Source organism: Erinaceus europaeus, chromosome 8, assembly GCF_950295315.1.
Source record: "Erinaceus europaeus chromosome 8, mEriEur2.1, whole genome shotgun sequence".
NCBI lineage: Eukaryota > Metazoa > Chordata > Mammalia > Eulipotyphla > Erinaceidae > Erinaceus > Erinaceus europaeus.
The window spans coordinates 94,249,804-94,264,768 of record NC_080169.1 but is presented as its reverse complement, the minus strand read 5'-3'; the positions used below and the strand labels follow the sequence as shown (position 1 = coordinate 94,264,768).

General features: G+C 35.3%; 1 protein-coding gene across 1 annotated transcript; it reads right to left on the bottom strand.

Moving 5' to 3' along the window:
* Window positions 1–2,517: 2,517 nt before the first annotated feature.
* On the bottom strand, window positions 2,518–4,723 carry LOC103121178 (hyaluronidase PH-20-like). The gene is given in 2 exon segments (XM_060195663.1): window positions 2,518–2,655; window positions 3,639–4,723. Coding segments are annotated over 2 exon segments (1,095 nt in total). The 5' UTR covers window positions 4,596–4,723.
* Between the last annotated feature and the right edge of the window lie 10,242 nt (window positions 4,724–14,965).

The window sequence follows — 14,965 nt, the reverse complement described above, 5'->3', positions numbered from 1 at the left end:
AAAGCTGAATAAGGGCAAGAGATGGGCATACTTTAACGATTACTCTATAGTCACTATCAGGCCATCCCATCAGCTAGGACCCTACTCTGAGAGTCCTGAGATTCACAGACAGACATGATGGGCCTAGACCTTCTTTATCCCACAATGACCTTGGGTTCATACTCCCAGAGGGTTAAAGAATAGGAAAACTATCAAGGAAGAGGCTAGGACGCAGAGATCTGGTGGTAGGAATTGTGTGGAGTTATATCCCTCTTATTCTATGGTTTTGTTAGTGTTTCCTTTTTTTAATAAATAAAATAAAATAATGTAAAAAAAAGAAAAATACATTAACATATGAATGCACAGAAAAAATTATCAAATCAAAAAATTGACATTTCAGTGCAGTGCTGGATCCTTACACACACACATACACCTGACACTGCCTCCCTGTACAACATTTTTTTTTTTTTTTAGCAAGGAGCTAGGTAATTCTTCTAAACCAGTCATCAGAAATTTTCACTCTTCTCCTCATTCTACTGACATCTCCTTCCAGAGTAAAACAAACAAACAAACAAAAAAAACCTACATCTGACCCATTACGTCTCATGTGTCGCATCTCTTTCTACCCTTGTTCTTACTCACTGTACTCAAGGCATATTGACACTTCTCCCTCTTAAAAAGAATATTTTACCCTGGAAGACACTTGAGATTACCATGCTTAAATTTCACAACCATGATACTTTATTTCCATCAGGTGTCAGTTTCAACACCTCATCAGAGAGATCTCTAAGGACTACCTTTTTTAAGGTAACTTCATTCCTTTACTCTCTCTCCTTATCTCTTTTTTAAAAGATCTTCTTTATATTAATGTATTTATTGGATAGATATAGCCAGAAATCGAGAGGGAAGGGGATGATAGGAAAGGAGAAAGACAGACACCTGCAGCCCTGCTTCACTACTCACAGAGCTTTCTCCTTCCAGGTGGTAATCGGGGAGCTCAAACCCAAATCCTTGTGCTCTGTAACTTGCGCTCAACCAGGTGAGCCACCACCCAGCCCCCATCCTTCACTATCCATCCTGCTTTCACAGCTTTGTTACTTACTCTTCACTACATGTATCTCTACCTAAAACATTTGATTATTTCTAGGTGTGAGACTGTAACTCTTTGGGAGTTAGAATTTGCTTTGTTCACTGCTATATTTCTAATTCCTGAACAAGTGTCCAACAATTATAAATTATGTTCAATAAATAAAAATAATACTTCTTTTATTAAAAATAATTTTTAAATTTTACTAATAGTTTGTTTATATTTTTTGAAAAGGGCCTGGCAGTTAGTATTTTTTTTATGTGAAATGGTAGTCTTAGCCTAGACTCTTCCTTTAGTGTGTAAACTGTCATGGCAACTAGACAGATAAACAAAACAACAGCAATAAAACCGTATTGGAAATCATGCCAACTTTAATTTTAGAAGTTTTACCAATTATGAAACATTCATTTGACTTTTTTTTTAGAAAGCTAAAAATTAAAGGGCATCTGGTAAAGCATGTACATTACAGTATACAAGGGCCCTAGTTAAAAGTCCTGGTCCTCAGCAACAGAGGGAAAGCTTTACAAATGGTGAAACAATGTTCCAGGTGTCTCTCTCTATATATCTCTACCTCTCTCTAGCCTCTCAATTTTATTCTGCCTCTCTCCAAAATCAATGAATAAATAAAATTTACAAAAGTAAAAACCACTCTTAACCTAAAAAGCTGCACAAAACAAAGAATAAACCAGATTTTACAAGTGGCTGTATTTTGGTGACCACATAACAGGCTGTGCTTGAAAGACAAAATGACTACATGAATATGTATGTGTTATAATAATCAGTAATTTAATGAATGGACAAATACATACTGACAAGCTGAAATCCATTTGCAGAATAGTATAGTCAAAGAAAATATAGAGGGGCCAGGCAGTGGCACACTGAGTTCAGTGCACACACTACAGTTTTGCAAGGACCCAGGTTCAAGCCTACTTGCAGGAGGAAAGCTTCACAAGTGGTGAATCAGGGATGCAGGCCTCTCTCTGTTTCTTTCCCTTTCTATCTTCCTCTCCCTTCTCAATTTCTCTCTGTCTGTATCCAATAAATAAATAAAAAATAAAAATACCCATAGACAACATCCTGAAAAGGTAGTTTAAAGAGGTATAATTTCAATCCTCAACACCAATCTATAACAGAGCTGACTAGGAGTGTGATATCTCTCTCTCAAATAAGTAAATCAATAAATAGATAAATAAATAAATAGATAATTATTCTTTAAAATAGATAAAAAACAGCATGTAAGAAAATTCGGATTGTTCCTGCTTTTGTTACTTAGTAGCCATTTAATCTCTAGAATTCCAATAAGCTTGCTGATTTGTTCTTCACTGAAAACAGTACAATTTTTTTTCAGCTTCTGATATAGCCACACAATATCATAGTCAGCCAATATCGAGCATCCAGTGCTATGTACCAAGCACAGTACTTAATATTCAGTTCTGCAGAAATCATCAAAACTATGAAGATAAAAATGTTTCCACCTCATTCCTGGAAATTCAACTTACCCTGTTTTGGCTTAAATCGACATTTCCCCACATTATAATTCCAGAGACGCCCAGAGCAATACTTTCACCAACTGTATGCACAAGGTCAACCTAGCAAATGTAACAGAGTTGACATATAGTAATAAAATGAAAAATTACAAGTAGAATAATTGTACCAAAGTAAGCGTGCTAAGTCAGCCATAATAATTTATACAGTCCCACACTACTTAATTTCTATCTTTTATAGTCATTGCCCTATTATAACAAAATACAGGTTCCCTGGTATTATTTTAATTGCTTCTACTTATTAAAAAAAAAAAAGTACAGTACCATGAAATAAATTTTAAAAGGAACTTAGTCAATGCATTTTCTATATGACTTAATTTTCCATGACTATATGATATTATAAACTTAACTTCAAAATTACATGTATCTTAAAGGGCCCAGTAGAGGCACATCCTGTAGAGTGCACACATTGCCATACTCAACAAATCAAGTTCAAGCCTCTAGTCTCTACCTGCAGAGGAGAAGCATCATGAGCAGTGGAGCAGTGCCACAAGTATCTCTTTTCCCATGTCTCTCCCCACCTCTTTTTTACTATCTCTATCAGGAAAAAGCAGAAATCAAAGAGGGGAGAGGAAAGAAAGAAAGAAAGAAAGAAAGAAAGAAAGAAAGAAAGAAAGAAAGAAAGAAAGAAAGAAAGAAAGAAATGGCTTCCTGAAACTATGGCATCTTCATGCAGCGACAAAGTCCTATAATTAACCCTGACAATAAAATAAACAAACAAATTCACCCTTATTTTGCATTCATATAATTATGCAGAAATACTTCTATTCAAAGTCTTTTAATGTTTTTATTAATAATGGTGTAATGTTGCTTTTACAAAATTGGCGGGTTTCAGAAGCAGTTTTATACCCCCTACACAATGCATGCAAATCACCGTCCCCTCACCAATGTTCTGTGCACTCCTCCTCCCCAGTCACATTCTTAAAGTCTATTAAAAGTTAAATCCCATTCACTCCAAAAATGGTGATGAAATATCCTAGTTGCCATTGTGGGCACTATTTCATAGCTGTTACAACTTGATCACTTACCAAAGTAAGATATTCCCCAGGAGCATCAGTGTAAGTTGGACGGGTGTATACAAAAACTGGAAGTGGATTTTTATTATCTCTTACTTTAGAAACCCGAAGGGCTTCCTGAACACGATTACGGGCAAAAAGTAAAGCTTGACGAGTCGAGTTTAACTTGCTATTCAAATATATGGTTGGGTAAAGAGCAGTGCTTTCCCTCCATAACCAGCTGAGTTCGTCATTATTTCTCTTTTCTAAATCTAAGCAACTCCCATCATAATTGGGTTGATTATAAAGATGATTGTAACAATCAGGAAAAAGATAATAACCCCATAAATAATTTGGCCGAAGTAATTCTCCCAATTTTAACGTTGCTTGCATGAAATTCTTTGCTGCTTGTTCAAATTCTGCTTTGGCTATCTTAGTGGCCTTTAATACATCAAGCTGTGTATTTTGTTGCAGAACCAGTTCAATAGACCGACGTCTGTAAATGTCTTTAGGTTTCCAGTTTCTGTCCCAGAGTGGTTTCCAGTCTTCCCAGTCAATAACAGCCAGGCCTACATTGTCTGTTGGAATGTAGTAGATAATGTCATCCTTAGCTTTATCCAGATGCTTTTTTAGAGAACCCATCTGTGGAATTCCTCCATTTACATTTTTGAGTGTCAGGCTATCTATATAAGGGTAGTAGCCAAGTCGATCTGCATAAAATAATGTAATACCTTGTCCAGTAAGACTTTTCTGGGGGGTTCCCGATAATGAGAAGAGGCTCAGGTCTAGTGGCACGTTAAATTTTCTACCACAATTTTCAGTTGGAGCATTCCAGACCCAGAGGTATGGAGTATTTGGGAATATAGGAGGTGCTTTGAAATTCTGAGTCAAGCAACTTGGAAACAGAAGAAAGGTGAACACTGCTTGAAATCTTCCACTGAACCCAACAAAGTTCCTAAAGAAGGTGTGCTTAGATCTTAGTACTCCCATTGCAAAGTGTAAGCAGTATGAAAATCACTTGTTTCTTCCAATATACTTGGGCTTACTTCATATTTATGTAAGATACAAGCTCAAAAGAGAGACTTGCTTCAAAGTTCAGAACTGTATTTGCCTGTTGCTCCTCTACAAGTGAAAAAGAAAGAAGGAAAGGATATTTTGTTACACAACATATCTACAACAGCTATTATAAACTAGAAGGAATTATGTTAAGTGAGATAAATCAGAAAGAGAAAGACAAGTATGGGATGATCCCACTCATTAACAGAAACTGAGAAAGAAGAACAGAAAGGGAGAGGCAAAACAGAAATTGATTTTGGAGTTTGGCACCAAAGTAAAAACTCTGGGGGGGGGGGGGGATTTTCAGCTCCACTGTAAAGCTGGGGGGTGAGGGTAGGGACACAGACTTTTGGTGGCACGAATGGTGGTAATATACACTTAAAAAAAAACTACCAAGTTTTGAACCTTAAGTGCAAGGATTTTAACTTAATTTTTTTAAGATAAATGAAAGCCTTCTGCCTTTGAACCAAGATAATCATTTCCTATTATGTATTACACAAAATCTATAACAACTTTTTTTTTCTCTCCTTCCAAAATTATCACTGAGCTTGAGATAGAGAGAAATGAGAGAAAATTAGAATTGGGAGTATGGCCAGATGAAGAACAAAGAGGCTTTCCTCAAGAAAGCAATAGGACATTGTGGAGAGGGTTCCATGGATAAGTGCTGGAATAGCAGAAGATGACAAAAATGACAGATGCATATAGCAAAACAAACAAACAAAAACAGCAAAAAAAAAAAAAAAAAAAAGGTCAGGTTGATAATAATGGAGGCAGCTGGTATCCCTGTTCCTAGACCCCAGTCACTGAGGATACTGAGACCTTCAGACTGTTCCCATGAGTGGTGACCCACTTCATGGGCAGGAAATGAAGAATGGATGATAAAATGTAAATGTGGAGGGACTGAGAACTGAAGGAATATCACTTGCATCCTCTTCAAAATCAAAGTCCTCGTCTACAACTGACCTTGTGTTAAAATAGAACTTCTATCATGGACATGAGCTATCGTTAGGATTGTGTTCACCTATGATACTTTTCATCCCTTGTGGCATCCTAGAACAGATTATTGAAAGCAGTGTGTGTAAGAGGAAAGTTATGATGCTAGACTGAGACTTAGCCTCCCAGTAACCACCTATAATTATTGTTAAGACCTTGGACTTTTCCTGTGGCCACCCCAAGAAGTGTTTGAAGAATAGAATCTACAGATGAGTACTACAATACAGATGAGGGAAAAATAATAAACTGAAGAAACTGAGAAGGCAGAGGCTTCAGAACCAGCTTAGAGGAGAAGTTGCAGGTCTTGCCTCTCTAACTCAGACACTAGCAGTCCACTGTGAGACTTGAAAAGCATGGTAACCAACAATAGTAACCACTCTGTTCTCCACTTCCTTGATTTCTACACCATATTAATGTATTATAATTATTATTGTTGTTGTTGTGTAGAGTCAACAGGGAAAGAGAAAGAGAGAGAGAGATAAACCACAGCACCAAAATATCCTTCAAAGCAGCAGGGATAAACTTGAACTTGGGTTATGCACACGGCAAAGCAACACATTATCTAAATGAGCTATTTTTGCTAGCCTGATCCCATATTGATTTATTTTATTTTATTAGTAATTTAATAATGATTGACAATACTGTGAGATAAAACGGATACAATTCCATACAATTCCCATAAACAGAATTCTGAAGCCATCCTCTCCATTGGAAGCTTCCCTACTCTTTATCCCTCTAGGAGTATGGACCAAAGATCTTTATGGGATGGAGAAGCTGAGAGGTCTGGCTTCTGTATATTGAGTTTTTAAACTTTATTTTCACAAGAAGGAAAATTCAAAGTATGGATCAACTCTGTCATGTGGTGGTATCAGGAATTGAACCTAATTAAGGTCTCTGGTAACTCAGATAATCATATTTGCTCTGCTACCTGGCATTAGAAAGCACCCAAATAGAATATTAGGTTTTTTAAAAAGAGAATTTAGAATATGTTGACAGTATAAAGAACTTGAAGGAGTACATTAAGAGGAACAATACATACATAATAGGAGTCCTAGGGTAAGTAAATGGGGTAGGTATGTAACCTATTTGAAGATATAATAGCTGAGAACTTTTCTAGTAAGGAAAAGTAACTGAGCATGCAAATACAAGAACCTCTAGGTATCCCAAATAATAACATCTCCAATAATACCCCAAACATTTTAATTAAATGTTACAAATTTAAAAAATAATAATAATAAAGCACAACAAATATCTAGGGAAAAAGCAGATCACTTATGAGGGAATTCCTCGAAGATATTTTTATAGTTTTCAAAAGAAACCATAGGGAACTGACTTGGATGGTTTATGATACTCAAATTATAAAAGACCATTCTATACTGTCAGTTCATCAATTATAGAAGAATAAAGTGTTTACAAAGAAGAAAATTTAAAGTAATTCACACCACAGAACTGCCCCTGCAAAAACTTTTTTAAATTATTCTATAATGTAAAAATTAATTCAACCTGAAAAAATAAGACATCAAAATGTATAAAGCAAAAGTGTAGGAGGTGAGAATAATAGAAAGTGATTCAATAAAATGAAAGCAAAATTAACTGACTAAAAGTCCGTAAGTACAGATCTTTACATGTGAAATGTAGGACAATCCTAAAACAAAATCATGAACGAAAAGAAAGCTAGAGAAGGACTCAAATGTAGTAAACGGTACATACTATTCTTCTTTAACCCTCTGGGAGTATGGAGCCAAGGTCATTGTGGGATGCAGAAGGTGGAAGGTCTGGCTTCTGTAATTGCTTCCCTGCTGAACATGGGCCTTGACAGGTCGATCCATGCTCCTAGTCTGCCTCTCTCTTTCCCTAGTGCGGTGGGGCTCTTTATAAAAAAAAAAAAAAAAAAGTACATACTAAAGTAAAAGTGGAAAAATAAATGAAAAGTAAAAGAGGAATGACAGGAATTATATAAAAAATTACAAAGTGGTAATCAATACTTATATGTCAATTACAACCTTAAATCTCAAAGGTCTTATTTCATCAAGTAAATTATACAGTGGGAAAATGGATCAGAAAGCAATTCAGACTTTCTTCCTTCATAAAATACATATAGATTTCCAAGATAAATATAGGCTCAAATCAACAGACTGAAAAACAGAATAAACCAAATAGACCACTTGGACAGTGCACTGCTTTCTCAAGTGCACAACGTGGGTTTGAGCCCAGCCCCCACTGCACTGGAGAAAGCTTTAGTATCCTCTCTCTCTGTCTACTGTCTCTCTGCCTCTTTGTGTCTATCTGGAAAAAACAAGTCATCTTGAAGTCTCAGCAATAGCAATGTAATAGGAAGAAAGAAAAAGAAAGGAAGAAAGAGAAAGACAGAGCAAAAGATAGAAAGGAATGGAGGAAGAGGCGATTCAACAATCTCATAAGCAAGTAGCAACTAAATAAGGCAGATGCCGCTGTACTTGCATCAGATTAATACATATTTACACCTTAAAAAGTTAGTAATACAGAGAGATCTGATTAGGGACATGAAAAAATAAGATGATATTACACTTTATAATATATATAAACAAATGAGGATAAATAAAATAGATTAAGTAGTTATTACTTGATGTGTGATATAAGCAGCAATAAAATTATAGTATGGAATTTAATATCCAACTAACAACTATTGACAGATGAATTAAGTAAAGAATAAATAAGAAAATAACAACCTTAAAGTGGCTGTTAATATCCATGTATAGAACAATTTATTTCAAAATGGGAAAAAAAAAAAACACCACAATTTTTCATGTGAACACAGTACATTTTCAAGGATGACCAATATGCTGGAACACAATGCTTAAAGTATCACTAAGCCTATGAAGACTGAAATCATCTTAAGTCTTCTCTCTGATGACAATACTATAAAATTAGAAGTTATAGGAAAAAAAATAACTCAGGAAGTCCTCAAGTATGCAGAGCTTAAACAATAAACTGCTCAGCAACAACTCCAATGAGGAGGTTAAATCAGATTTTTTGTTTTAATCTAGAGAACTGTTCAATTCTGATTTATGATGGTGATGGGGGATTGACTCTGGAACTTTAGAGCCTGGCATGAAAGTCTCTATCCTAACCACTATGTTATTTTCCTGTCCTGAAGACAATGCACTGAGAAAAATAAAAATGTGAAAAGTTATCTGAACCTTGTGCAAATGCAGAATTTAATAATAATACAGCCCTTTATAGAGGAGAAAAATTACACACTAAAGAAACAATTTGGGCTGCAGAGAGAGCATAGTGGTTATGCAAAAGACTTTCATGCTTGAGGCTCTGAGGTCCCAGATTCAGACCCCAGCACTGCCATAAGCCAAAGTTTAGCAGTGATCTGGTCTTTATATCTTTCCCTCTGTATTTATTTCATAGGTTAATAAATAATTTTAATAAAGAATTTAAAAAATAAATTAACATTATAGCTAGTGTACACAGAAAATAAAAACAAATATAACAGAAAAATGAAGGTTGGAAGGAAATAATACAAATCATTATGCAGGTAAGTACAACAGAAGCCTTAATACTTTTGTGGCATATGGAAAGGCTTTGAAAATCCATAGTTATCCTGAGACAGAAAAAGAAAAATGGAGACATTGTTTTTATCTGACTTTGTGCTAAAAAGTGATAATAATTTAACTGAATGATGTTGGACATGAAAACATTAACTTGAATGGTCATGCACCCCTATGTTCGTAGCTGCATTATTCACAGTATCCAATGAGTGGAAGCAATCTGAATGCCAGTCAACAGAAAACTGCATAAAGAAATTACGAGAAATGTATTCAAATGGAATACCACTCTGTAGTTATAAATGATGATACTGTATCTTTCAGAACAAAACAGATAGAAGTAGAGATGATTTTGCTTAACAAAGTAAATAAGGAGATGAAAGGCAATGACCTGGTAGATTCACTTATATGTGGAATATGAAAAATTGGAACACACGTACTTGCACAAAAAGTGATCAAGTTATGTCTAAGATTTTGTAAGAACTACCATCATTGGGCAGGGGGCAGGGGTGAAGAGGGATGATATAGAACTTTGGTAGTAGGTGACGTGAGGAATTGTTAGCCTTGTAATCTTTTAAACCATTATTAAATCACTATTAAAATTACATTATTTTTTAAAGAAAGCTGTATGGTAATAGGACAAGAATATAAACAGACCTTGGAATCACTGAAATAGAATTGAAAGTCCATAAATAAATCCATGCATTTTTGGACATTTTATTTTAAGACAAGGGATGTAAGATTATACAAATGAAATTGTGTTTCTTTAAAAATTGGCATTAGGAAAACTGGAAAACTACCTACAGAAGAGTAAAATTTTTCTCTTCTTGAATCTCATATACAAATTAAGTTCAAAATGGATTAATGACCTTGATGTAAGTCTAAAAGCTTAAAACAGAGAATAACACAGATGAAATGCTTCATAACATTAGTTTGAGAGTTACTCTGAGGATTCAACCACAGCCCATAACAACAGGGGAATTAAAATAATAATGAATAATTAAAGCACACACACATTAACATATTCATCCTGCTGAACCAGAGAAGATATTTGTACATAATACATGCTATAAGGGGTTATCCAAGGCATAGAGAGTATCCAAAGTTAATGATACAGATGACTTAGTATAAACCAGTTGAAGCAGAGGTGGAATCTGGCAAACTGACTCTCTTAGCTAGTGAACTGCTTTGCGATGTGTGCAATCCAAGTTCAAGTCCAGTCTCTTCTGAATTACTGCATTGAATAAATGAAGCTTTTTGTGCTATGTCTATCCTCTCCTTCTCCCTCTCCCACCTCTGCCTGAAGAAGTCAAGTCTGAGAAGTAAATCTCTAGAGCTGACCAAAAAAATTGAAGCAAAGGGATGATAATTTGAACAGATACTTTTCTAAAGAGAACATAGAGATGGCTGGCAGGCATGCAGGGGAAAAATTAATCACTAATTATAAAGAAAATGAAAATTAATATCACAATGACACACCACCTTAAATCTTTGAAAATTATTTAAATAAATGATGAAAAAATAATTTCAACTGTTGTATGGAAAAGAAAAAAACACTTGTATAAGTGTTGCATATAAATTGACGGAGTCATTTTGGAAGAAGTATGAACCTTCTTCAAGGAGATAAAGATACTATATGATTTAGCATTCCCAGTTTGGGTATCTAATTGAAGAACACAAAAACATTAATAGAATGAGTTATAGCCACCCAAATAAATGTTTTATAGGAGCAACTTAAATGCCTGTTGACAGATGATTGGGTCAAGAAGATATAGTAAATTTACACAATGGAATATTATTCAATTATCAAAATAAAAAAATTAAACTGCTTTTCCATCAATACTGAAAGGAGGTTGAAAGGAGTATCCTAAATAAAGTAAATCAGTTGGGAAAATAAAACTATAGCATTTAATGCATTTAGTATAAGTATGAAAATGTCATGAGCAGAAAAAAAAAAAGACAAACCAGTAAACACTGAATACAAGACAAATTTATCTGATAAGTGAAAGATACAAAGAGGAAAAAAAGGATCAAGACAAAAAACATACATTGTGCAACAGTATTCCTATAGTCCAAATATTTGTACCCCCTTGAAATGCCTATGTTGAAAACCTAACTGCCTACTGTGATAGTATTAGAAGGCTTGACGTTTAGAAGTCAAGACACAAAAGTCTTGTTCATCTCCTTCCTAATCTATTTCCTAGGTCAGGCAATAGCTCACCCTGCAGAATGTGTGCTTTAACTAATCTATTTCCTCCATGTTAGGCTACTAAGATAATTCTGAAATCTGAATATGACCTTTGCACTAACATGCATAATAACCAAGTTGACATTAAACCTTCAATCTAAAGAACTATGTGAAATAAATTTGCGATTTGTAAGTGGGCTATTCTGTTTCACCAGCCTCAAATGCCTAAGATATTGTGAGCTGCTCTTGTTATTTGTTCATGTAGTAGAATATTTTCTGTCCCTCCCACTAGGATTTAAACCCAATAAAAGCAAACTCTGGTATATTTGTTATCCTCCATGTCTATACTTGATATGTAATAAATTCTCCACTTTAGAGGGTTGAATCAGTAAATAAAGTAAATGTCAGCTATAGCATGGTTTGAAATTCCTCAGTGACTATAGGACATCCCTGTAATATCAATCTGATATATCTGAAATTCTCATCTAGGTGACCACTGAACACCAAAGGAACATTTTAAACTATTATTTGATTAAACTCTAAATATAATTAAATCTTTTAATGGATTGGAGCAAGAAATATGTAAACTTTAACTAAGTGTGTACACTAGGTAAGACAGAATCATGAATCAGATTATAATTCATTACCCAAAAAGTACATGACAGACCTTGAAAGCCGTATAGAGCCTCACCTGAGCTGTGGAGACTAGCCAAGAGGAGTTTAGAATACAGATGAAGAGAAAGATTCCAAGCCAGAGAACTGCAGTATTCATCACTGCAGTTCTAGAATGCTATGCACAGAGAAGAGATCATCAGGTTTCTGGGGAATACTGGTTAGCGGATGCAGGGAGAAAGAGAGAGAAAGAGAGATTAATGGTGTATTAAAGTTATTGTGGAGGGTGACTGCTAGCCAGAAAATAGAGACCTGGGAACCCTGAAGTGCTATGGAAATGAAGGATATTATTTCTAAATGAGGATGTATAAACTGTAAGCAGATATGGTAAAAAATGGTAATTCACTGTTGGTCTGCTTCTAATTCTGCTTCTAAGACCTTCTGTTTTGATCATCACGTTAGGTTCGCTTGCATTGCTTAACACTGTGGTCTATTTACATAATCACTGCTTTACCTGAGACCCGCCCTGCCTACAGGGCATTGGTTTAATCCCCACTGGTTAGATGCAAGCTTGATACTTCCGAGCGCATGTGCATTTTCCTTCTCCCCACCCCCTATCTTATGAACTTCCTCTTCTGACCTGACACTTCCACCTCAGGAGATATAAAGGACAGGATTGTTTTTAATGAATAGGGATTAGATTGATTACACTGCATTCCTGCTCATCAATAAAAACTGAACTGCATTCCCAGCTCAGCCATGAGTCCCTGATTGTGTGTCTCCTGCCCACGAAGCTAGCCTGGCAATTCATAAAGTAGGAACTAGTAGGAATATGACTACAGGATTGAGGTGTGCAAAAACCTGTTTCTTCAACAGTTCCTGTGGTCCAGGCTCAGTTGTTAACTTGAGTTGTACTTGATATCCAGGCTCTAGGAAACTAAAGTTTCCTGCTCTGGTTTCAGCCAAACCTCTGGCTTGGCACCTTGATTCCTTCTACATCCCTTTTAGTGCTTTCTGGAATTCCATCCTTGGATTTTAAAATGAATTCTAATAAAGATAATAAACATCTCACATGTCACCACTGTTTTATTTTTTGTTTTGACTGTTTCCTGGGGGTTTCACTATTCCAAGCTGACTTTTTTTTTTTAATAGGAAAAGGAATACAGATATGTAGAGAGAGAAAGAAATAAACCACAGCACAAAAACCTCCTTCAGCATGGTAGGGCTGCTCTCAAACCTAAGTCATGCATCTAGCTATCCAAGTGAGATGTTTTGCCAGGCCATTGTCAGCCTTTTAATTAAACTTATCTCTGGGGTTATAGGAAACACCTCACCTCACTATAACTAGTTTATTTTCTGCACTAGAACCACTGAACTATAGCCTACTTGGATTATCCAGTGGAGTACATACAGCTATGAATCTAAATTCAAAGGAATAAACTAATGCTTGCTTGAATGATGTAAAAAGTTGAGTGGTATCTCAACTGTTTTTTCATTATTACTAGTTACTATAGGGATAAGACTTGTGACTTAGTATAGGGTTTAATTAGAATGAATTAAGAGTTTATGAGATGTAGAAATTGGAAAAATGACAGGTATAAGAAAAAGTTCAAAACTGTATGACTAAATATCTTCTCACATCTGAGACCAAGACTATATTCAGGCTAGTGCCCTTTGTCCTCTATTTGTTCATCTGTTTTATGTCACAAAACATGTTGGCTTGGTAATGATGTGTTTAGACTCCAACTGATTTTCACTGTAGCTTTCTGAGAAAGCTATAAAACAAGACTCTAGTCATTGTGGACAAAGACAGAAGGTAATATATGTTAATCAAGTATTAAAATATTTCATTAAATAATTCAAACTTATTTCTTATTTAGGTAACGTAATGGTTTCTGAGTTTATAAGTCTTTATTCTAAGTTCTTAGGTGCAGGGACATGGAAAGTAAATAAACTTGAATGTAGCTTTTCTATTCTGAGTAAAACTAAACTAAGTCAAAACAAAAACAATTGCAACCCTTGTAGAGAACAGTCTGGAGAACTCTCAGAAGGCTTGAAGTGGACTTATCCTGTTACCCTGCAATTCTTCTCCTGGAGATATAGCCTAAGGAGCCAAAAACAGCCATTCAAAAAGATCTATTTATACCTATGTTCATAGCAGCACAATTTGTAATAGCCAAAACCTGGAAGCAACCCAGGTGTCCAACAATAAATGATAGGTAGAGTAAGTTGTGATATATACAATGGAATACTACTCAGCTATTAAAAATGGTGAATTCACCTTCACCTCATCTTGGTTAGAGCTTGAAGGAATCATATTAAGTGAGATAAGACAGAAAGAGTTTGAATTTGGGATGATCTCCCTCATAGAAGTTAAGAAATAACAGAAGGGAAAACAGTGAGAAGAACTTGGACAGGATTTGGAGTATTGCACTAAAGGACTGGGATGGGGGACAGGGTTTCAGGTCCTGGAACATGATGGCAGAGGAGGACCTCATGGAGGATGAATTGTTATATGAAAAACTGAGACATTTTACACATGTACAAACTACTACAGTTTACTGTTGACTGTAAATGATTAATCCTCTCAATAAAAATAAACAATTGCCATGTCAACATCTTTTTATTATTATTTTTAAAAGAATCACTCTGGTACATGTGCTGCTGGGGATTGAACTCAGGACCTCATGCTTGAGAGTCCAATGCCCTATTCACTGTGCCACCTCCCAGGCAATCATGTCAATATCTTTAATCCAGAATAAATGCATAAAAATCAGTCTGAGTGTAAGCATCAATAAATAAGTCAACCATTGTGTACAAGTTATGAGAGTTAACAAAAACCAAATTATTTAAAACAGTGCCCTGGGGTCTAATTAAATCCAAATCTTTTAAGTAACTTAGACTGAATTTTAGCTCCTTTTTTTTAAGTGAAGTTGTTTCTAATAGCAGAATATGATGCTTAATCCTAAAAGCAA